Here is a 26002-nt window from a genome sequence, read left to right as displayed (position 1 = left end):
TTCAATTCATGTTTTTACCTTACACAAAACTTTCGAGAACTAGCACCATAGTACATTCATTTCTCTTCACATCTCCATAAAAATATCCGCAGATCATTAAAAACATAGAACATAAGGCTTTCAAATTTCAGGCTTTCCAGCCAAAACCAATATCAAGCTAGTTCTAAGAAAAGCCAAGAACCAGCATGCAAGCAGACTCATTTTGCATGTAACATATGGAATAATCCCTTTTTTTTTTCTTTTTTTTTGGGGGGGGTGAATGAAAGGAAGCTCCAATACGTTATATAGGTACTAAAAATTTAAATCATGATCTAGCCAGAGCTTTCTTTGATTACTTTCCAGGCCTAATGAGTTCAGTAATGCCATGAAGGATTGAAGTCAGCTTCTTTCCACCTTACATGGTACGAAGATAATGAGTCCAAAATTGTCATCAGTCCATGAAACAAATTAATACCGTAGAAACGAAAAACATATAATAGGAATCCAATGTTTTATGTGAAAGGTTAAGTAATGTGGAAATGAATATTACAAGGCTGTAATGAATATTAAGTCAATAATCTAAAGCATTAATAGGAGGCTCATAGCATGTGGAAATGCTGACAAAATGCAGACTGTTCTACTTCCATGATCCCATCAAGCTAGCTGCAAGAGAAGAGGTAGAGGGATGAAGTTTCCTTGATTTGAAGATGCTGTGGGGTCCTTTGATTGTGTGGTCTCCTCCATGGTACATGAGATGGCACCCTAAGCGCAGGAAATCGCGGGCTGTCCCATGGTGAATGGATGTCCAAATGCACCAACGGATAGCTTCTCATTAAGTTGGAGTCAGAATTTTAAAATTTCTTCCTTCCAAAAATTATGCAGATGTTTGTCAAAAATGTAGTTGTAACAACCACCCAGAGACTAGACCTCTTAGAAAAAGGCCATGGTGGACCTCAAAATGAACCTATCACCGAGGATGTTAGAATCTACATGCCATGCACTTATGGCAGCATGCTCCCTAATTCATGGAAGTCATAATTGGATCCCAAAATTCCGGTTCCCTTGCCACCTAATCACAATAATTAAAGAACAGGCTCGAGCTTTTCTACCCATGCATGCAATTAATTCTATTGAGCAAAGTTCTTTCAGCAGACAATTAGAGCAAGTTGGTATGGTTTCCTTATAAAAAACTTACAGCATATGTTCATTCTTCCAAGAAACTGTTTAAATGCCTCGAGAAAAGTCATACTGCCCTTCTTCTTTGTGATAATTTACTTACTTGATCTTCTGATGGAGTTTAAACAAAGACTACTAGAATATAAAACCCATGGTTTCATGTCACAAATACAAATAATGAAAAAGACATGCATCATGATTGTGACTGAACGAAAAATTTCTTTGCGATCACAATAGCCTTTTTTCGACGCATTCAATGTTCGTAGAATTGAATTCAGCAATATTCCCACAGTCACCTTCCTCCTCATCTTGATGAGGTTCTGGGTCCAATTCTTGAGTAGTGCATTTCGAAGTATATCCACACATGGATAATTTATCTTGGATGGGTCTTCATGCCTCTCTCAAAGTAAAAAAGTATTGTCTACAAGATAAAACATAACAACAAGAAGCATACAACTTGTGTTACTAATTCTAAAAATTTTCAAAAACATTTTGTTTTCTATTTTTTGTTTTCAAAATCTAAGAAAATATTGGACTAGTTTGGACAAAAATGAATCATGAAACTCTTCTATTTTAAAATTATTTGCAAAATCTTTGAAGCTTCTGACACCAAACATTTATTACTGTCGGAGAAAGTGAAAAATAAAAAAGATGTAACGGTAAAAATTACATGCAAATGCTATCTCTAAGATCAATCTCCATCCGATATTTTGCTAATTATTTTACTTAACCATGTCTAAGCGGTACCATTACCAGCCGTGTTTAAGGAATCTTAAGCGGCATTACACAGTAAACAGTTCATTATATTATTAAGATAAAACAACGAATAAAATCCACGTTGAAAAAGATACAAGGTCGTAGCAGCCGGCGAGACAGCATCATCGAAGAAATGGTTAGAAATGACGACGGCACGTGTGGGAACCCAGTGTGATTGAGGAACAGCAGTGAGAACGTACTTAAAAGAGCCATTATTATATACTAAACTACACTTGATAAGGGACAGATCGCTTAGCTTTGAATAATGCATAGAAACATGGGATTGCATCCCACATTTTATATTATCCCTGCTAATCATGGGGAATTCAAAACCTCCAACATGCAAGCATTGAATATACCGCAACTTGGGGGTGGGATGGGGAATGGACTGACTAAGCATCACTATCACCAATTCTTTTTCTCATATTGTATTACTAAAGACTCCAATTTGATTTTTTTTTTTTTGTCATTGATATAACTTGGTAAATATAGGTATGTTCAAAGTAAGAATAAACTAGGTGGTAATGCAGTGACAATCATATGCGAATCTATGCACAAAATGAATCATTATCTACACTACATTATGTCATGTTATTCATGTCATGTCGTATCATATTATGTTGTGCTATGTTATGTTATGTTATATTATATTGTATTATTTTATATTCTATTATATTGTATATTATGTTATTCCATCTTATGTTATGGTATGTTATGTAAAGTGCAATGACTTAAAATATGACTCAAGATTGGGTGAGGTGATTCCAAGCATCGCATCTATCTAGATTTAGCTGCACAGCATGGGATACAAACAATATATGTCTTTCTTGGCTTATAGCGTTAGCTAGTTCGTGGTTGAAAATCTGACTTATTATTAGATTCATTAAGCCAAAATTGTTTTTCTATATTATATTGGATTGATCAAGTTCTTTTAGGTGCTCAAGATGTTATTCGATAATTATTAAGTGCGCATGAGTTGGCTCCACAATGGCTATTCAATACTTAGCCTAATCTACACTGGGCTATAGGTTGATTTCAGTTACATGTGCAAGTTCTTGTACATTTTATGTCACTCTGGAAAGCGTTTATGGGGATCTTACAAGTTATACAAGAAGCTTAGTTTTAGATCCATGGAGATATGTAATTTGATGTGATAATGTTATGTATTGACATACTTGTCCTCCACTTTTAAGAAGTGCATGATACCATGTTCCAAAGGAACTACAGACTCTAATCATTCAAAACTAATCATTTTTGACATCCTCGCTATATGTTATCATAATTAATCATTGCGATTATATATGCTGTTCAGCATGGTTAATCATATCTAATCATTTTCTCCTGAAATTAATGATGTTCATGAAAATCTACTGCTCTGTGTCAATAATCCACGTCAAAACCTTGCAATCAAATAGCAGCAATTCTGTGTTCATCTAATAATACTTGTCGGATTATTTTTGTAAGCTTCATTTCCTCATTAATCTTTGAAGGAACTACATCACTTAAAAAAAAATGGTGCTTGAGGTCAAAAGAAGAAAACATTAAGTTTCACATAGCCTAATTATTTTCTTCTCAGGCAAAAACATCTCCCTTCCATTATAAAATTATCTATATCATAAAGCGCGCATACACACATAATATATATATATATATATATATATATGTGTGTGTGTGTGTGTGTGTGTGTGTGTGTGTGTGTGTGTGTGTGTAAATAATTAAGTTTTGCATAACTCTCCAGGCCACTCTATTATCTTGTTTTTCCAAAATTGGTGGGCCCATCCTATTTTTCAGACCAAGCATATCTACAAAGGAACAAATATAAAGGAATAAATAGAGATACATATTGGGTGGATTTGTTTGCGGTAAATTATTTTGGAGAGTTTTTTTTGGACTAATAAGAGGAACCTGTCTAGTTCATTTTTTTTTTTTTTTTTATGGATTTAAGTTAGAATTATATGGGTTATTTGTTGCAGTAAAAAAAAAAATCAATGGGACGTTGCCATCAGCTGCAAGGATAGAGTCGGCCGTGCCCTAATTGCATCCCCTCAATCTTGGCCCACTTCACATTTTTATTGACTAAAACAGCCTAACCAATCTCCAATAATTCACCACTCACTCCCATCCTTCTACCGATACGGCCAACGTGCGACCCAAACGGCGAGCCCCAGCATTGGATTCCCGTGTCCGATCGAGGAGTACCTTCGCATGTGAACCGAACCCAACTACGATAGCCACCTCACCAGGCCCCACGAGACACGTGCACCACTCCCCGAAGACCCGGACCATCCCCGCACGTGCGCTCTACATCTCCAAATACCAGCATCTCTCGCCGGAACCACCTGTCCCAAACAAATCCCCCCAACCCGACGGTCCTGATCTCTCTACTCCAATCTCACAGCTCTATCAGAGAGCCACGCATGAGCTGCTAGAATTTCTCCTATTAGTATTTATTTCACGGTTTACGGTCACCTCCCCCCCCCCCCCCCCCCCCCCCCCCCCCCGCGTCTCGACTCTTGAGAGTTGAGGCGAAACCAACTAGGAAGCAAAGCATATAAAAATCTCCAGGGGGTTTGCGAACCCACGTGCGGGGTCCCCGGGATCGTACGTGCGCCTCGCTGTCGTCGTCCCCCGGCACTCCACGTTCGCCCGACGGGCGCGGAATAAAATAACCGCAAGTTGATGGACTCACGTACAAATAACTCCAACGATGGGTATATTTGCGACGGTACCACGGCGCTGTAACCGGGGAGCCTGGAAGGCGGAAGGGCAAATTGGTAAGGGAGAGAGAGGGAGCAGAAGGCCGGGGGCACGTGCGGGTCACATGGGCAAGAGAGAGAGAGAGAGAGAGAGAGAGGAGGAAGTCTCGTACGGATACCAGTTGGGTTGGCTATCTCTCTCCCCGTCCGATGACAAGAGTTGTCGGGTAGTGAAGGTAATAATTAGGGGGACACGTGGGACAGCTAGCACGCACTCGTGGGGGCACACTTAATCATCACTATCCCGACATCTTGCCGGGATCAAATCCACCGGTTCCGAGGAGGGATCCCCATTCCCCCCTGCCCCCTCCTCATAATTATTAACCACTCAACCCCCCCTCCACCCCTCCGGGACTGCCCCTACCTCTTCTCCCTTCTTGGAAAAAAAAGTTAATGGAGGGGGGAGACCCGCTGCAAGTATCGCAAGAAAACAAGTGGCGCGGAGTAATCGGATAAAAGAATTGCACCGTTGCAAGCCAAGTAATTTGTCGTGTCGTGGAACGAATTTAATTCTATCCATATTTGCCATAGCTAACAAAAAAGCTAATACCCATCAAAGGTGCAAGTTTAGTAATATCTTTCATTAGTATTATTCAAAGATCCTAGTTTGAATCCTGTCTCTATTATAAAATAGTTGAGAGGTTAAGAATATTTGCAGAAGAGTCATTGTTTGTCACGTAGAGATCTCTAAGTAATCAATGCATGTTCTACCTTTGTTGTTATTAAAAGTTATGATGGTAAAAAATTTTGAATATAGAATTGAAAGTTTAATTAATTATTTAAAGGATATTTTTGAAAAAATAAAGATATAACCTCTTGATTGTCTGCATCAGAATAAGTTTGTACATAGTTTAAGTGGCCCTAATGATAGCGTGATAGCTCAACTGCTAAATTTCCATGGAACAATGTTCCATATTTTCTGTAACAATGCTATTCATTCTCCCACTAGGAAGAACTTTACAAAATAGGATGCTTCTAAGATAGTCAAATTCAGAAATCAATCATCGTCAAACTTTTGATCGATGGGTTCGCTTTTGTGTTACATCGCTTGTTACTTTTTATTTGTCCCTTATGTTATTGAGTAAGCTTTTGTGCAAAGAATCTAGAGGTGCATACATAATATTATTCAACTAAATAATTAGCACCTGACCAAAGCACTATCTTCCAAATATTGATGCTCGATAGAAGAAACAAATTGGCCAAAACTACTTGAATGACAAAATTGGAGGAACGCTGATATCAATTAAAGAACCAACATATCTACAAAACAACTTGGTCCGGCTCAAAAATTAGCATGTTCGAGCTAATTAAGTTGCAACACAAACGAAATTGAAATAGATTGGGATTGGAGAACCAGCGCTATTATATACCATCTATAAATGCTTATCAGATAAATAAACTTTTCAAAGCGATACATTATTCCCTAAATTACATTATATTTTGTTAAATTATCATTAATTTGCCTTTAATCATCTCTCTAAAGCCAGACGCTTACAAGCGCATGGGATATCTTGTCAAGTTCGGAGTCATCCTATACCACACATAGACATCATGACCGTGAGAATGCAAGAAGGGGATGAGGAAAAAGACCAAAAGCAGGGCGCTTCCCTTGCACCGGTGATGAGCTCTTTTTATTTCCAGGCAATAATTGGCATCCTAAGAGGGAGGGGCATTCCGGGAAGCGGCAGTAGGGAGGTACAAGTAGGGGGCCAATGATTGCGGGGCGTGGGTGTCGGGGGCTGGGAGGACAGCATGACACGCACGACCGGGATCGGTGGGCCCCGCGTGTCACGTCTTTCCGTGGTGTGTTCGCACGTGCTGGGGCACGACATGTTGGCCCACGTGAGTTCGCCCTGGTTTCCCTCCCGCTTCCACGTGAACCCCCACCCCAACCTGTCCCCCCAGCGAGCCTCGCTCGGCTTAATCGGCTCGGCTCGGTTTGTACATCCACGTGGGCCCTATCTCCAGTGCAAGTGGCGAGCCCTCGGATCCGGCTCAGGTGACCCCACGCCGGATGTCCGCGAAGGCCTTTATTAAGGGCTCGTTGGGAGTTACGGCCGAAGTTTAGCTTGGGGTGGTGGCTTCCATTAAAGAGGGGCATTTATTGAAGGGCCCTTCACACGTACCGTGCCGGAGGAGGTGGGTTACCGGGGCTATCCGCGAGGACCGATTCTTTTGGCGGTTTTATTTCCACCCGGGAAACGGACGGACGAAGCGTCAAGAGTACGCGGGGAGTGTCGACAACGGACATCCGCAATCATATCATGCAAACAAAAGCTGTTATTGTTGTTATTAGCAGGTGTTAGCGCGGGTCATTATTGGTGGTGTCCTCAGCGGGTGCATGAGATCGTGCGTTCACGAGAGAGAGAGACGGGAGAGGGAGAGGTTTAATGGTTGGTGTAACGTAATTATTCCACGTGTATTTAGCAAATTGAAGAAGATTACACCAAACATCGTAGAAATACACACACAATAAACAAACAACAATAATAATAAAAAAAAGGATATATTTATAGTTATAATTACTAAAAGAATATATTTAGAAGGGAAGCAAGGCACAATATTTCATACGCATTTTAAAAATAATACCCTCCTAACTATACATTTTCACTGCACATGGTAAAGTTTGCAGTGAAAACAAAATTAACAACTTGATCATGACATTAAATTATAAAAAAACAAATCTATTAAATGTCCACCTTTATGGTGGAGATTTATTAATGAGCTAAATGACATAATGATTTATAGCAACCGTAGCACTTATTAATCAACAAAATTTTACCCAATGCCCGAAGGTATTTGTACTATACATAGTAAATATTTGTTCATATCTTATTTGAGGACAAATCTAGAAGTTACGGAAAAAAAAAGCCCACCAAAAATCAAAAAATCACCAACGAAAAATCTACAGACTAGATATTTGAAATATATACAGTTGAAATTGGCTGAAGGGTCGAGCACAACAAAAAGCATGCGAAATGTCGTGTCGCATATATCCAAGTAAATCTTGAATGCTCGATTAAAGTAACCCGCGCAGTCTGAGGGGCGATGATGATAGAAGGTTAATCTTGATGGCAGCGGGCAAACGGTCGATGGATGATGGCATGATGATGATCATGATGGGATGATGGTGCATGGGGTCACGGCCGGGACCCAGCATGAAGCAGCCGATGCTGGCGCCCTGCGGGACACGATGATATGGGCGAGCGTGAACTGGCCTTGGGTGCTGTGGCCTGTGGGGGCTCACCCGTGCTCCCTCTCCCTCGTCATCCCATCTCATGTATCGACATCGAGAGCGGCAATAATTGCACAACTCAAACGCAATGATAGACATGGATTGGTACCATGTATTGCAATCATGAGGGCTGTGCGCGCCCCCCTCCTGACATCACGCCACTGCCCTGCCACTCCTCATGCGCCCGAGAGCGAGAAACTCGTTGCTCTCTCTCTCTCTCTCTCCCCAATACTCCAAGTCTCCAATACTGGCTTGATGGAAGAGCGAAAGGCCAAAGAGTGGGGGAGCCGCTTCCGGTTTCTGGGGCTCGGTCGATGGAGAAGCGAGCCACGGGTTTTTCATGGGCCAAGGACGGATAACTAGGGTTAAGGGTTGCGGAAGAGGGTTAGGTTTTGGGGGCAGCCGCGATTGCGAGACCTGGGGAGCCCCTGACACAGGTCATGATTGAAGGAAGAGACCGCTATTTAAAACCCCCACCCTCCCCTGCACCTCTTCCCATCCAAAAAAAAATCCCCAAAAGCCTCTTTGTAAACCGTTTGCAACTCCCCTCCCATTCCCTGTTCCACCGCTTTTCCTCTCCCCTTCCTTTTTTGTTCTGCGATTCCTTCCCAAACCCTAATCCTCAGCTTTCTTGGGAGAAAGAGAGAAAGATAGGAGGAAAGGTAAAGAGATAAAGGGGTTGTTGCTATCTAGCTTGGTCAAAGATGATGGTGGAAAAGGAGGATCTGGGGCTCAGCCTCAGCCTGAGCTCGTCGGAGACTCGGTTTGCTCTCCAGCTCAATCTCATGCCGCCTCCTCCGCCTTCCTCCTCCCCTGCGCCGCCGCAGCCGCCGCCGTTCCTGAAGTCCCAATGGAGCGACCTCCTCGCCTCTTCGGGTAGCTTTTCCATCTAGATCTGCGCTTGTCTTTCCAGATCTGAGGATTTTCACGGGGTGGAATCACGGATCTGTGAGTTTGCTGCATGGGATCTGAAGATTCGATGTGTTTTGGGTTGCAGAGAGGAGAACGGACGGGCCGCTGCTGAGGGGGATCGACGTGAACCGGGCGCCGGCGGCGGAGCGGGAGAGCGAGGAGGAGGCGGGGGCGTCGTCGCCCAACAGCACCGTTTCTAGCGTCAGCGGGAAGCGCGGCGGCGCGGAGGAGCACGAGGCGGAGCGCGCGTGCTCCCGGGGGGTCTCCGACGAGGAGGACGGCGACGGCTCCCGCAAGAAACTCCGCCTCTCCAAGGACCAGTCCGCCATCCTCGAAGAGAGCTTCAAAGAACACAACACCCTCAACCCTGTAAGTCGGCATCCCCTCTCCCTCTTCCTAGGGCTAGTCTGGGAACGAGCGGAAACTTAATTTGTAATCTTCCGAGAATGACCCTGCGTGTTTCTCTTTGTTCCAACGAGAACAGAAGCAGAAGCTGGCGCTGGCCAAGCAGCTCAACCTGAGACCGAGACAGGTGGAAGTGTGGTTCCAGAACCGAAGAGCGAGGTAAGATGCTTTGTCTCAGCGGATCGGGTGCCATTTCTGGAACAATTAATTAAAATGCGTCCATATTCTGATGCTAACGGATCGAGCTGGGGTTCTAATTAATTTCAGGACGAAGCTGAAGCAGACGGAGGTGGACTGCGAGTTCCTCAAGAGGTGCTGCGAGAATCTCACAGAAGAAAACAGGAGGCTCCAGAAGGAAGTCCAGGAGCTGAGAGCTTTGAAGCTATCGCCCCAGTTCTACATGCACATGACCCCTCCCACCACCCTCACCATGTGTCCTTCCTGCGAGCGTGTCTCCAACTCCACCAATACCGCCACCGTTTCCACACCGTCCACGGGGCCGCCGCAGCCCGATCACCATCCTCTCCTCCTCCACCACCACCACCGTCCGATTCCCATCGCCCCTGCCGCCGCCGCCCCCGTCGCCGCACCGACTCCCTGGTCCCCGATGCCGCTTCGCCCCTCCTTTCTCGATGCCGCGCCACAGCGTAGTTAAACTGGATGTGGTGAAACCAAAATCATCATCCTAACTAGCTGCCATGCCGTGGTTATTTTGGAGCTGATGATGGATATTGGTTGTATGATCTTCGGTGGGAGGATGCGGTCGGATACCATGGAATGATGTCTACGTGTTCTGTCGATGATGATGATGATGGTTGGGTGAGTGATGGTGGAGACGCTCCGTCAGCTTTTCTTCTTTGACGGGGAATTCCTTGGCCCATCTTTCTCATCATATTTAGTTCGAGCAGCTACACTTTTTTCTCGGGCTTTCCTCTATTTTAATTATGGAAATACTCCACGAAATCTAATCAGAGGAGGTGGGGGCGGTTTTCTCAGACTCTCGGTCAAAAACTCTCTCTAAAAAAAAATTAAGAATGAAAAATTCTATATAAATATCAAGTTTTTTTTTCCTTCTTTATTAGGATTATCATGTAAAGCGCTGCCTTCTCTTCTCTCTGTCCCCCCTCTTTTTCTTCTTTTAAATTATTTTTGTTCTGTGTTCTCCATGCTACCATAAACTATTGTTTATAATCTCGGCGACTCGTGCCCATGGACTGCATGAGATCAGTTGGTGGGATTCGCTGGCTAATCTACGGAGAGACCAAGTATAAAATATTAGCAGATCTTCTTCGTATCCATGCTAATCATTTGTTCATATAAATTTACGAAGGATCTGACCCACGCTCGGTTGGTAGTGGTCGTTCTCTCACCTTTAATTGGAAGCATTAGTTCTCTATCACCATCACCCCTACTATTTCCGCGGCGGTCGCTGACACGGCAAGAGACGTGGTAATAAATGTAAGTGGGGGGGCTGGATGCGACTCAGCGAGTCGGCTGTTCGGTAGTAGTTGTCTGAGTTTTAAATTGCCGATGTCTTATTATTAATTTGGAAAATGCTGATGCTCATGGACAATAATATAAGGGCAAGTTAAAGCACTACTCTTATCAACTTGTTTCTTTGGGTCCACATGAAGCTCCCATCGTACGTAACTTCTTCATGGCTCACACCCTACGAGTATGGATACGGCTAATAATATCTGAAAATAACAAAGTAGAAAGAGATTTCGACACTGTGTTGCACTTCCTCCAAACAAAGCCTTCAGAATGGTGAGCCGCATAAGAAGCGATCCAATCAGCTAAACAATTCGCTTTCCTTTAAACATGTGTAGCTTGAAGAGTGCCACACGCCTGCAAGAGTCTGCGAATGTCTAGAAGCAGCGGCCTGCCCTCATCTGCACGATCCCGACCTCTGATCCAGTCAATCACAATGGCCGAGTCGTCCTCAAGGATAATCTGGTCTGCACCAAGTGTCCGTCTCGCATAGGATATGCCCTTCCAGACAGCTCGGAGCTCAGCACACACCACCGACGAATTGAACATGTGCTGTCGCCACTAGTCTGAAATCATGATCTCGAATGATGAAGCCTACACCACCGCCTCTCCCATCAGCGGGCATACTGCCATCGAAACTCAACTTCAGGAAGCCAGGGGGTGGGGGCACCTAGGATACAAAAATATATCTGGACGCTACAAGAGCAGAAGGGGTACTTCAAATGTCTCTGACCAACCCGGTAGGTGAACTCACAACAGTGCTAAGGAACTCCTCCACATGCAGTAATGCCCTGGCCACCACTGCCTCCGGAGGCGAGCTGCAACCCTCAAAGACTTGTGCATTCCTGTCCAACCAGGAATGGTAGGCCAGGTAGGCAACACGAGTCCCTCTCTCCTCCATCCTAGGCCCTGACCCCGGGACCTCCAGGAAGCGTAGGAACTCAACAATGGACGACCACCTCTGCCTCGGGTCATAGGAGAGCCCCGCACACCTCTAGATCTGACTGGCTCGCAGGCACTTGACTAGCACATGATAGATGGACTCCTCCACCTCTGGACATATTCCACAATCTGCAGCTATGCACACTCTCTGCCGCGCCAGGACACTCCTAGTAGGTAGACAGCCTCATGCTACCTTCTACAGGAATAGTGCGACGCGTGGATGAACACATAGTCTCCAGATCCAGCTATCATCAAACTGCCGGGCCACCGATCCTCCTCTCAACCGCGCTATGTCGCGCGAACTCATTGTCGTCCGCCCGGACAAACTCCATATCCTCCTATCCGCTGTCAGCACTTGCTCTGTAAGCTGCTCATCAAACATCCGCCTAACAATATCTGCATCCCATCTCTGCTCCCCCTGGACAAACAAAGCACTCACTGTGCGACCCTCCAACCAACCATGGTCCATCAATGTAGGCCAGTCCTGCAATGTGCCCTCCGATAGCCACCTATCCTCCAGAATGCTGATAGTCCGACCATCCCCAATCTTCCATCGGATCATCGACATCACCCCCGGGGCACGGAAACATATCTCTCTCCAGATAAAGGAGGACCCACGTCCAGCTCTAAAAGTGGCCGAGGTGGTGGGGTCCCCATAGTTCGCCCTCAGAAGAGAAGCCCAAAGACTCCTCGGCTCCTGAAGAAATCTAATTGCAAGCCTAGTGGCCAGTGTTTCCCTACGCTCAAGTAGAGAGTGGACTCCCAGCCCACCCCAACTGGTTGGCTGACAAATGACCTCCCAAGCCAGTAGGTGGACGCTCCTCTATCCCTACGACACCCCCAAATGAAGCTCCTGAACATTCTCTCCAAGTCGTGAAGCACAGAAACCGATACCAGTGTATTGGACAATAAATAAACAGGAATAGAACTCAAAACTGACCTCAACAAAGTAACTCTACCCATTATCGACAGGGTGCTCACCTGCCAGCTCTCCAACCTGCGTCTGATGCTCGCCTTCATAGATATGTACTCCCCCCTCCACAGGTGTTGATCCGTAATCGGGACCCCAAGGTATCTAAGAGTCCCCTCCTGCTCGTCAATCTCCAAGCTGCTCATGATGGAGGCCTTCACCCTAGGATCGGTCTGCGGACTAAAACTGATGGCTGACTTAGATAAGTTGACCATCTGATCTGAAGCTCCACAGTATTCCTCCAGGATCCCGTTAATAGTCTGTGCTGATCTTCGTGTCGTGCGGGTCAATAGCAAGCAATCATCCGCAAAAAGTAGGTGTGAGATGCAAGTCGCACCCCTCGCCGGCCTATAGGCCTTAATCTCCGGTGATACTGCTGCATGGCGAAGTGCTCGTGACAAGGAATCTGAGCAAATGATGAACAAAAGTGGTGAAAGTGGGCAGCCCTGCCTCAGGCCCACTGATGACTCAAAGTACCGCGATAGGGATCCATTTATCAACAATGCAAAGGATGGTGACCGAATACAACCCTGGTGACCGAATACAACCCTGGTGACTCAAAGTACTCCCTCTTTTGCTTGACTTGTCTGCGGTCTGTTTTTTCTTTTCTTTTAATGAACTTATCATAATATATGATTCCTGTTTGAGAGAAGACCAGGACTCGCGTGGGTGGTAGATGGATTTGGGGGTGACGAATGCGAAGAAAAGGAGGCCTTATTAGGCGACCTCACAATAAAATATAGAGATGGTCAATTTGGGGGTTAGCTACTTGGAAATGCCTCTCACAAGGTAATTCGTTTGGATAAACATATCTGTTCCTTGGTTCGATTTTTGCAGCAATCTGATGTCCGCTTGGCAAATGGGATGGAAACCTAGATAGAATCTACCACGAGCATATCGGACCAGTTGACTATGGGTTAAAGGGAAACGTTTTGAATGTCGAGATGAGTATGCCTGAAAGAAAGCTTAGGAAAAATCCAGCGCCAGAGCATCTGGGCAGCTGTTGAACATTCTGTCTATAGATATTGCCGCTTATCTCGCTATTGTTAAAATTGGGTTGATTTTGTTTGTCCATGCATGTTACTAATGTAATCTTACGGGAACCCTGTAGCAAAGCCTAAGATTTTCTAACCAAATCTAATCCAAAAGATAAAGAATACAAATGAGAGGAGAGATGAAGGACATGAAATTGTTACCCTGGCCTTAGGCTTCTTCTCAAGCAATATGATGATGATTTTATGCTTTATTGAGGTTGATGGCTTCGGCAGAGTGGAAATTTGGCTGTGCTTTAGAACATTATCTACTTATTTAGCAATAGCGAGCTTAGTTCCTGCAGCGCTGGAAATCTTGGTGTGATGGTGGTTTAAATCAACATTCCTTGGAATGGAGAAGCTCATGGATCGCAGGTAACATATTTCAAAAGTAAACATGGGCATGCTTGCAGCGCAGATGGACAAGGTGCTATTATATGTGTAATCTAAGGAGATATATGACATCAAATGAAAGGAGGGATGCCCCGTGGTTCATTAAGCAGTTTACCTCACTAATTATATGGCAAGGTGTAGGAACTAAAATTTGATATATTTGAATCAGCAAGTTAGGAAAGCTATTAGTTCATGCACATCTGATGATTTCTGAAACTTATAATGAGGTAATTTTTGTATAACAGTCAAAAATTTGTATTTTCCCCCCTAAAAGTGAGAAATTATAAGGTGGGTTAGATCCGTCAGGACACACAGGCTGATGAGATAATTTGGCAGCATGTCTGAGCGCGCTGGAGCAGTCAAAAACTGGAAGAAGAGTTATATTAGGTTTCATAAATAGCAGTCATGAGGTATACCCAGTTACAGTGGCTAGTTTCACGCGACAGATGGTAATGCAGTGAATTAAGCTGCTGACCTATTTTATCTAAATCAAATTATGATTAGGATTTTGGCTGGGCGAACCTGGTACGGTTAAAGGGGTATGGCGGTTAAGTTGGATTAAGTCATTATAATTTCATCTAAGGTGATTATTTCAAGACTTTCCTGACATGATTTGGATATGCTTGTTGGCTCATCATTTGTACATATATATTAATCTTATATTTGTATTACATATTCCATTTATTATGGTAATAATATAATTTACCATATGTTTTTCAAAAAAAAAAAGAATATAATTTACCGAATGTTGATAACATGCATGCATATATGTATCATATTAATTAAGACAAATGGTTGGATGAACAAGTCGCAAGGAGTGATGTCACAGCTCGAAAGAGACAAAGAGGAGCAAGCATCGAATATTCGGGTAAATTCAAAGATACGATCGAGAAAGTTGGCCATGCAGCAGTCGCATATATGGATTCCATTTCCCTCGTCAAACATGGGTTTGTACGTACGTATGATCCCTCGTCATTCAAATACATGTGCTTGAGAGAATTCCAAGGCTGCTGGCAATTGACCAAAATAACTTTGCACAATCGGACAAAGGTAAAGAACGTAGACCACGTTGGCACTACCATGAATCAAAGAATGGATGACATCATTTGCTGTCGCCAAGCCTTCCTTCAATTACAAGCCTTCGACCTAATTAATATCAATGGATGGTGAATCCTACCCTTCTGCATTCTGACACCCATTCGGTGGCAATAGGATAGTTGTGGCCAGGCTTTTGTCGGGACAGTAGCAATTATCTCTAAACTTATAATAGTATCTAAAAGGATGCGTATTTAATCTCACACCAGCTATATATCAGATAGATTTTGGATATCAAAATTACGGAATCAAAAAATCTAAATAATATTTTTCGGCTAGTTTTTTAGATGAGATCATAAATTATTGAAAATAATATTAAAGCAGATTCGATCCACAACTCATGTGGACTCAGAAGCACTGTAACATATATCTATTTGGATCGATCATAAACTAATCTTGACGTTTATGATTGGATTTATGGTACCTGTGATTGAATTTGAATGGATTTGAATTACAAGAGTGATTTATAGAAAATAGAGGAGGCTTGAGCTCCTTGGAAGAGATCTTCGATTGGGAAATTTCTTCACGTGGGTATTGTTAATTTCCAAGAAGCTGCAAGGTTTTTTTGATCACTGCTATTGGGCTTTGTTGATTCAGCTTTTAGATCTTCCCATGAAGCATTGGGATCGCAAAACAATGTTGTGGATAGCCACGGCTACTTTTTAGTATGAGTACTTGCAAGGGGTCTGACGTATTGGTCGCCTCTTTGAGAGCTGTTCTTTGACGGCAGCGGCGATGCTCGGAGACAAACAAAGCAATGTCTGGTCCACGGTTGGTGGCTAATCGTGTCGGGTTCTATTCAAACCGGTCATGTAAGATACACTAAGCCGGTTGGGCCTCCTGAACCTGGTTCAAGTAAGATACACAAGAGCAAACCAATTGCTGACCCTGGTTTGGAAAGGCTAAAGCCCAAAAACAACAAGCTATGGTTGGGGCAGTCCTCCTGAGTGTTGAAGAATCGGCCCATGGAGGTTGCCACGTGGGAATCCGATCGAGTCACCTAGAAAATTAATGCAAGTTTATCTCCTACTCATGTCAGCTTGGTGGCTGAGAAAATTATGCCAAGATCTTATAATTTCTGTCATTACAGAGGCGACATTGCATGCGTATGCGCTATCATCAGAACAGCTGGTCTGTGTTGCTGCAACCTTGGCAATCTTCTCCAAAACAGATGCTCCCACCATACTCATCCATTCGTTTCATGGCAAGGACAAATGAAATCCATCCCTCGAAGATGGATAAACTGGTGGAGCACAGCTGGAAAGATCTCCATCACATTAACTAATGCAAACTCGAACCGTATTGTCACCATGAAGCTTCGCTTTGCTCATTTGACCGCTAGTGGGAAAATCTCATGTCGAACCAACCATCCTAGAGGCCCCCAAGACCATCCAAAGGTCATAAGATAAGCACAAAACAAAAGCAAACCCAAGTGTACATGTATGCATAGCGCGCTCCTGCTAATCTCATCATCGCTGCCGAGTTGTGTCGCCAATGCTTTGCCAACCATCACCAACGAGATGAGCATCTGGATGCCGCCCACCATGAACTTTACCCGTCGGCCAATTCTATCAACGACAGTCATCAAAGCAAGAGCAGAGATGTTGCTTGTTAACCTTATTACCAATGCTGACATAAGTAATGAATTCTCACCAAAACCGATGTTTTGAATCAAGCTTGCAGTGTAGATGGTTGCAATGCTGAATCCTGCGACTTGCTGGAAGAATGGGATTGTTGCAGCCATTATCAGTTGAGGCCAATATTTACGTTGAATCATCTTTCTTAAGGATTGGCTGAAGGTTATAAGAGTGCTGGCGGCAGCCATTATATCATTAAGTTCTGCGAGGATATCAGGGGTGCCTCGAATCGTTTCGACGGTGCCATGGAAGTTTTTGTCAATTTTGGTGAGACCATGTGGGCACCGAGCATGAGGGAGAAAGTAGGAGCGGCAGCCATGGCAAGGGACCTCCACTAAACCCATCCATTCCACAATTCTTCCAATGCCGACGTCAATGAGTTTGGTGGGGCCATCTCTAATAAGTACAGTGGAGCAGCCTACAATAATAATGGTGATGCAACCACTATTAGGTCTGAGGCACAAACTAGAAAACGAGAACCAAACAGATAGAGTACAATCATTGGCAGTGTTATCTCGGCACAGATACTGGGAAATATTTTGAAAAATTTGCATGTAAATCCCATTTTCCATCTTTCTCTATATTTTGGTGTTAGTTTTTGTTCACCAAATTGATGTCATGGCTGGATTAATAAAACTAATATTATATACAATCAGGCCCAACCCAAAAGGTTAGTAGTTTGTTCAATTTTATGAACTGTTCAAATATTAATTGGACTTCTCTGAGGTTATCCATTTGTTGTGGGGTATGTTTCAAATCCGTATCAATAGAGGAAATGAGTCTCCATTTACAATGCATCATGGACTTTGAGACTAACATCCATACCATAGAAACATTTTAGTGCACCATCAGATATACGATAGCAAGCAGAATGTTCAAAATTCCGCTATAAATAGCAGGTAAATGTGAAGTGGCAACTCACTTTCCACCTGGCAGTAGAACTAAACCACACCTGTTATTGTGTCATTTTACTACTTCTAAAAACAAAAAATTATGTTGTCATGCAAAATATTGTTCTGTCCTGGATTTTTAGATCTAGCGGTGGTTAAGCTGGGTTAGCCATGTGAAGTCTCTTTTTTCTAGGATCCTCTGCAGTGCATAGTTTGTACCACAGATGCTGTGCAGCATTTGATGGTCACCCTCAGGAGATGGACGACCATCAAATATGGTAGCCTTATATGTTATACATAGTGCACCTTGTTTGATAGCCTTCCATCCTCTGATTGTGGTTATTGAGTACTGCACAACACCTACAGTGCAAATAGCGCACCATAGAGGGTTTTGGGTCATTTTTTTCTCAAAAAACTTATATCAAGTAGTGGCCTGGTCTATGGTACTCTATATGTTGGAGTTCACATTCCTGTTTGTCACAAATATAGTTTTCATCTAGAACCTCTTTGTTGCAAGGGTAATGGAAGCCAAACCTCCTCGATTAATATCACCTTTTATCCATGATGGTCTATTCTCACTATAATATAATATGAGTGCACATATACATATAGTAAGTTCAAGTAAATCCTCCACTTTATGTGAAATGCAAAAAAAAAAAGAAAAAAGAAAAAAAGTTGTGAATGTGAGCATAGCCACATTTCCAGTCTCTCATAACAATTTGTCTAGTCATGAAGATTCAAAATTCTAAAAAAAGGTAGAGAATTTGTCACAAATTTGGGAAGATTAAAGGTGATTACAACACCATCACTAGCAATCAGACTTCAATCTTTTGTGTGTGTGTGGGGGGGGGGGGGGGGGGGGGGGAGGGCGGGAATTACATGCATATGCGAAAGTAATTTAAGAAAAAAAATGTTCTAAACCGCTTAAAGAAATTAAGATAAATATAATAAGGTAAGCAAATCAAATATTACATATACTCATTATAAACAAATTCAAACTTTTAGGTCCATAGTTTTTTTTTCCCTTATGATTTTTTCAACTTCTGCATTTACATAAAGTCATTCTTCACATATCATTGAAATATAGGATAGAAAAACAAAATCATATATACCTTTTTCCAATACCTCCCAAGCCAAGAAATTTAGCTATGAAGTTAGCCATTTTAAGGTGGACCTGTCAAGAAAAAAAATCAAATTTATAATTATCAATACTAGCATTAAATTCTCGTTCTTGAGGTGGGACCATGACGAGGAGAGGAGCTGATGGTATATAGAAAGAAGTGCATAGCAAGAAGGCTAGGAATAGTAGATTTTTGGAATTTTAATCCAAGTCCAGATCTACATTGAATTGGAAATTTGATCCACTTGCAGGATTAGGGTTAGGGCTTGGTGGGTTGAGGACTAAGGGTTAACTGAGGGAAAAAGGAGGGTGGAGATACCAAGGAATGGAAGAGTATAGAGTGTGGGAGAGGGGAAAATGAGGTAGGCTATGAGGAGAGTGATGTGAGAGTGGAACATAAGGCACACCTCTAGGCCATGAGAGAGAGGGAGAGGGAGTCGGTGAGAGGAGATAGAGAGATGGGTATAGGGAGAGGCTCACCTCTAGGCCATGACATTGCTGGTGGCAGATCTGTAGGTGGTCAAGAAATCTTGAGGCTTATTTTGAGTTTGTAGTTACTAATATCCTATTTATAATGAGTGAGCTTAGGATCTGAATTATTTATTTATTCAATTAATATTATTTATTTATTTATATCATTTCAATTTGATTGGCAAAATTTTTTTTTGAGAAAATGATTTGTATTTTGAGCTCATGAATTTAGATGATTGTATAGGAATCTTTCAAGAAGAGCCGTAAAAAGATTTTAGCATTTTAGAAATTAGGAATCAGCTACTTTGCCTTTTTGTAATCTTAATTAGAAATTGATTTATTTTTTTAATGATTAGAAATTGGTTTACTCGCTGCTAGTTTGTGTTGCCACCAGTTTCTAGCCATAGGTTTTGCACCACCGTTGGTTTGCATGCACTGCATTTATGCAGTCCTTTATTGGAAATCTATTTGCACCGCCTTTGGTTTACATCGCCATCAGTTTGTATTGCCATTAGTTTCTAGCCATAGGTTTTGCGCATCACGTTTGCACAATACTAATTAGAAATTTGTTTGCATCAACTTTATGCCATCTCTTTATTTGAATTGGTTTGCGTTAACTTTACGCTATCCCTTAATTGAGAACCGGCTTGCATCACCTTTATCTAAACTCTAGAAGAACGACAAATAAGGGGTTGGGAGAACCGATAATTCTCGTGTATTAAGCACAATATATGACTTAGTTTCCACTTCAAGCTCACTTTCCATATATGGGGAACTTGAGATTTGAAATTGCTTTTATACATCTTGATCCGATCGGAAAGAAAGAAAAATTTCATCAACCTACTCAACTTGAACCTCTCAAAATAATAATAATAATAGTAAATGATGAAAATAGAGTCTAGTTTCTCTTTCTTTTCATTGAGAATCTATAAACTGAAATATATAATAATGAGATCTGTCATCATACAATTTGTGCCAAATTTTTCTTTTACTTTGACAAGATTAGATTTTCCAAAATAGATTTCGAAAAGTTATCCGATTTTCATAAAAAAAAAAGAGATTATCTCGATCGGATGTTGCATGCCTAAATTATGGCCTCAAGAAAGTTGGCATGCGATTCAGCTTCTGATATGGCAGATTTCATTTCTGAATTCTATTAAATCTTATTCGTAGTAGTCAAAATGATCCATATTGATTCTAATGTTCCTCTTGAATCATAATTTTTATACCTCTTAACATGTAATGGGGAATATGCATTCCAAAGTCCATCGCGTATAGCATGTGAGCCATAGGCAAATTTTTTAAATTCCACTTCGCAGTGAATATAAATTGTATTTTCATGCCTTGCACTATTCTCTATGTGAATAAAAAGATAGTGCAATAAAAGGGTAAAATGTGAAGTTTACGAGCACCACGGTAGAGCTTGTATGTGGATTCAAGAATAGAATAATAAGAAGGCGGAGAATATAACGAGGAGAAGAGAAGAGAGATGATATAAAAACACTGAATGAATAGTTATTTTATTCTTATTTTCTCTCTAATGGTTACCAAAGTCTGTATCCAGTCACAAAAGGACTTCCTCAGTCAAGCTCTAGTAGTTCATGATTACTGTTGCTATATCATCTATACTCAACTATCTGCGACTAAACACTACTCACCAATTAACTTATTCTCTAATCTCAAGAGCCATATCCCTACAATCATTTCGGCCGAAGCCATTGAAACCATTGAATGTAGAAATTCATAGGCAGTAGTTCCAGATTCCAACTCAATCTCAAATCATCTTATCTAATATCATAATATCATAATATAAATCCAAATATCCTGCATAAGTTTGGATTACTACCTCCAACAATCTCCCTTGGTCCACATTCTAGAAGTGATGCCTAAAACGATGGCTGCAATTGCATTATCACTCCCACATGCTGCATGTGTCGTAATTTTTCTCTAATAAACTTGCCATACAGGAGTTCACTGCCATATGGATTCCTGAAGCTTCATGTCTTCTATAATTTGCTGTGCAAAAATTTTTGATTTTAAGTTCCATGGTGGATCATGATCATATCCATCATATTGATCTATACCTGCTAATCTGAACTCATTCTAACCTTTCAGACTTTTCTGCAAATCCTTGTCAACTAGAGACTTCACATCATCATGATGCTTCTCTAAGGCCGATGTCCTCATAAACCATCATGCATAAGCAATGAAACCTCTGAACTTTTGCTCATAATAAATTGTACGCGAACCTCTTGATCACAGTTGCATCCCGGAGGGGCTTCTAATTCGATCACAACTGTAGTGAATTGTTCTGTATGGACTGTGTCCGCCACTTTATTCCAGCCTTCTTTTTCTTATTTGGCTTTCTTTAGTCCTTTTTGAGCTTCACCATACATCTTTTTTGAAGTAGCCTACGATTGAACTTTGGCAAGTCTAGTTGGATCCACCAATCTATATTCATGATCTACGCCATCTTCAGCTCTAATTGCACGTTTGAAGCCCCTGTGAGCTCTGATACCAATAGTAAAACCCCACGAGTTTAGGAATACAAGAACAGCATGATGGAAAACATGACAGAGGGAAAGGAAAAGAGACTAAGAACATACTAAATAGATATTCATTTTAGTGTTTTTCTTCTTTCCGCAATAGTTTCATTTGGCTTACTTTGTACAAGAACATGACCAAAGTCTGCAGCCGCGCCCGTAGATCTTCCTGACTCAAACTCTAATATATTCATTTGATTCTTTTAAATAGTAAAGTTTCAAAATATCAAATGAATGAATTACAGAATGTTTCTTTTTCTCATTCATCTTCTAAAAGGAAAATATTACCTTTTTATGGACAGAACAGATAATAAGATCATGCATTGATTTTCTAAAAATAATTACATATATAACATTATGCATTTATTTAACTTAATGTGTTTCTATGTTTCTTGTTATGTTTCAATGGTCAAGTGTTTTTGGTATACACTCATGCCTAAGGGTTCAGACCCGTCTTAGAACAAAGTTGTTTGCGGCCATTTTTCCATCCAAAAAAATGTGCGGATCCCACATCTTGACGAGGGGACATGAGGCTGAGCAGAGGGAGCGTGTCATGTTGCATTCTGAGAACAAGCAGGAGGAGAGGAGAGAGAGAATATCATTGGAGCATTAACTCTCCTCTCTTTTCTTCCAAAATAAATACGTACATGCATAGTTTTTTTGTTTTTTTAAAGACCAAATCTTACTCTTTCATTTGAGATACTCTATTGCATTGTCACAAATCATCATTGGAATAATCAATAATCCTATTCTGCTTCAACCTCAACAATTTTTTTCCAAAACCAGTGCTCCCTCCACACTCGATCCATGCGCGCCAAAGGTATTCCTCCTGTCTCGGGCAAGAACAAATAAACGAATACAGTCATCGCCACAATGCAAATCGCAAAGAAGAAGAGCATGGCAACCTTGAGGTGGCAAAACGTCGTTGGAAAGGTCTCGGCTATGACCAATGCAAACAAAAACCATGCCGCCGCTGCAATGCTCTGCGCCGCCGATCTGATCTCCAGTTGGAAGACCTCGCTTGGAACCAACCATCCCAGAGGCCCCCAGGACCATCCAAAGCCCATAAGATAAATACAGAACAAAAGCAAAACCAAGTATGAACAGCTCCTGCCGAGTGGTGCCGCCATTGCACTGCCGATTACCGTCACCAACGAGACGAGCATCTGGATGCCTCCCACCGTAAACATCACCCGTCGGCCGATTCGATCAACCACAGTCATCAAAACAATGGTGGAGATGCTGCTTGTGAACCCTATTAGCGTTGCTGACATAAGTAACGAATTCTCACGGAAACCGACGTTTCGAACCAAGCTCGTGGTGTAGATGGCTACAATGCTGAATCCCGTGACTTGCTGGAAGAATGGGATTGCTGCAGCCATTATCAGCTGAGGCCAATAGTTACGTCGAATCATCGTTCTTAAGGATTGGCTGAAGGTTATAGGAGTGCTGCCGGCAGCCATTATATCATTAAGTTCTGCGAGGACATCCGGGGTGCCCCGAATCTTCTGGAGGGTCTCCACAGTGTCATGGAAGTTTTTATCTCGTTGGATAAGACTAATTGGTGTCTCAGGGATCAGAAGAGCACCAAGCATGAGAAAGAAAGCTGGAGGGATAGCAACTGCGAAAGGGATCCACGAACCCCAAGCTTCTCCTCTTCTTTGAGTGCCAGAGTAGATAATATTGGCTGCAAAAATACCCATGCCGAAACCGAGTTGAAAACCATGGTTGATGGCTCCTCGAGAACTTGGTGGAGCCATCTCCGATAGGTACAGTGGAATCGCCTGCAGTAATTGCAACAAGACCAGTGTGAACTTTGAAAGATAATAAGGTTATGAGAAAAAAACTTTCAAAAGGTTATGATTATATTCCATGTTCTGCCCATCTCTGTAATTTAATATTACTTCCTTGCTCATTCAGTTGATATATATAATTAGGTTCATAAAAAAATAATAAAAATAGTTATAAACTATAATTTAAGGACTGCTTTCTTGTAAGGGCCCGGTATCAAGGTGCAAATATATCCCTCGACATCCTTTAAAGCAACTATATATTGTTGTAAGGTGGCGCTTAGATTTTTTTTTTTTTTGTGTGTGTGTGTGTGTCTTCTGCAAGACACGGCAGATTTTGAGAGCCATGTCCTTTTTTTTTCTTTCTGAATACAATGTGCAATGGTGGTCTGGTCTAATGTACTCTAGATGCGCTCAGGAGCCTATATATGTGTCTGTTTTGTCTCAAAAAGATGAAATCAGTGCATACTTCTGTGTTCTGTTGCCACTGCTCTATTTAGCCTATTATTCCTAATATTCCTAGCTATGGGCCAAATTTGATCATGTTTCTAGCTAGATTTTTAGTTAATCACATCCAAATTTTTGGTCATGCTGTGATCAAATTGGACCCATAAACATTTTGCGGTCCAGCTATGGGCCAGATCTTGGATATATGGTTCCATAGGTTGGACTCTGCTCGACCCCGGCAATTTTCTTTCTTTTTTTTTTTCTTTTTTGGGTTGCTCTCCTTTTCTTTATTTGTTTGTTTTGTTCCGCTTTCAGTTCAAAAAGTGAGCACTTTTTTTCGAGACTCTACTGCCACGTGCAGATGAGAGAGATCACCTGGTTGGCAACGCCGACCCCGAACCAGAGCAGAAGGCGACCCACGACGAGCGTCGACGCGGTGGGCCCCGTCGCGGCGAGGATTGAACCAGCAAAGGCCAAGGCCCCGGCGGCGACCATGGCCTGCCGTCGACCGAATGCATGCGTGAACCACGCGGCCACCAACGCGCCCAGCGTCCCCGCCACGTACAGTGAGGCCGTGTAAGCCCTCGCCCGGTGGCTGCCCGACCGGCAGTAGTCGCTGCCGTGCTTCGATTTCTCCTCGACCCTCAGCTGCATCCACGGAGACAACTCCCTAAGATCTGCCTCTTTGGTGGCCATTCCACCTAGATCATTAATTAGAAACTCCACCAGCTCAGCCCAACACTGTCGATTAATTAAACGAGAGAGAGAGAGATGGCGCATATTGTAGAGATTGGTACCTGAGATCCCGATGCTGTAGCCAAAGAGAAAACCTCCTAACGAGGCTACCGTGCAACTTGTGATGAGCAAGAATGTGATTCTGCTGTTGTACCGGCTGGTTTCGAGGGGCCTGATGCGAAAGCAGAGTGCCATGGGATTTGGTGAGAGAGGGACGGGGAGTCAAGGTGGTAGGGAGAAGATCTATTGAGGTGGTGGTGGTGGTGGTGGTGGCTTTGTTGGAGTAATTTCCAAGGTCTGCACGAGAAGGAGAAGAAGGAATGAAGAGCGGAAGGGGGGTGTCACGTACGCATTTATTGAAGTGGGTTTTGGGGTGGCAGTGCTTTTTGGAAGGATTTCAGTTACGAAAATGATTGAATGGCTCGAAAAAAATCACTCAGGAAGCTGCTCAGCGTGTGTGGTGCTCCCTTTGAATTTGCACCGTGAAGTGTGCTATTTAATGAAACGGAGTGATTGGTGGACGTCATCTAAGTTTTTGAGCGATTTTTTCTCATGAGTTACTATAGAATCGCTCTGAGTTAAAAAGATTGTCATAGTCTTGCCGGGGAGACTCGTTTTGGACTACCGCATGTGGGCATCCAATGTGGTGCTATCTATTTCTCTCTCACACACACATATACACATATATAGTCCAATCCATTATGGTGCTCGTATGTTGCAGTTGCCAAGCATGTATAAGATATGCTTTATTATCAAAAGGTTATTTTTTATTAATACTAATTTTAAATAGTTATTTATTGGGATAACGGTTCGATTGCAATGTTATTAACTCTAGACGGAAGCGCTATAAGCTGAGTATTTGTTGGCTCCATCATTATCGGACATCCTGCAATTCAGCAGGCCAATTGTTGGTTGTTGCAATAAAAATATGTTATTGGTCAGGATTGACGCATGCGCAATTTTCTCGTATCCAGCCAAATGTAGTAGCATCCATCTAGATTAAGTCTGACCTATTTTCTGATTAATTTCAAAAACTCCTCCACAAAGCATGCCATTTGCATAGATAATCTATCCAATTTTATAAGAATTGCAACATTTCAGCAAAAATGTAGTAAGTTATTAGCGACACCTGGCAACAACGACAAATGATTAATTGTTTCATAAAATCCAAAATATTTTCTTGTCAGTGCTTTTGGCTACTTAAAAAGGGCATTTTGTCGTATGTGAT

At 42.3% G+C, this 26002-nt stretch overlaps 1 protein-coding gene and 1 pseudogene across 1 annotated transcript; one reads left to right on the top strand and one right to left on the bottom strand.

Moving 5' to 3' along the window:
• The first annotated feature begins 7983 nt into the window (after positions 1 to 7983).
• LOC103717286 (homeobox-leucine zipper protein HAT4) lies at positions 7984 to 10381 on the top strand. Its single transcript, XM_008805607.6, has 4 exons — positions 7984 to 8778; positions 8900 to 9183; positions 9299 to 9378; positions 9487 to 10381. The coding sequence occupies exons 1-4, from the start codon at positions 8607 to 8609 to the stop codon at positions 9872 to 9874; spliced, it is 924 nt and encodes a 307-aa protein (XP_008803829.4). The 5' UTR covers positions 7984 to 8606; the 3' UTR covers positions 9875 to 10381.
• A 12167-nt stretch (positions 10382 to 22548) lies between these two features.
• LOC120104397 (hexose carrier protein HEX6 pseudogene) lies at positions 22549 to 23562 on the bottom strand (annotated as a pseudogene).
• Between the last annotated feature and the right edge of the window lie 2440 nt (positions 23563 to 26002).

Source organism: Phoenix dactylifera, chromosome 3 (assembly GCF_051530095.1).
Source record: "Phoenix dactylifera cultivar Ajwa chromosome 3, Ajwa_hap1_PhDact_Kaust_v1.1, whole genome shotgun sequence".
NCBI classification, from domain to species: domain Eukaryota; kingdom Viridiplantae; phylum Streptophyta; class Magnoliopsida; order Arecales; family Arecaceae; genus Phoenix; species Phoenix dactylifera.
The sequence above is the reverse complement of the archived record's forward strand: the minus strand, read 5'-3'. Positions and strand labels throughout refer to the sequence as shown.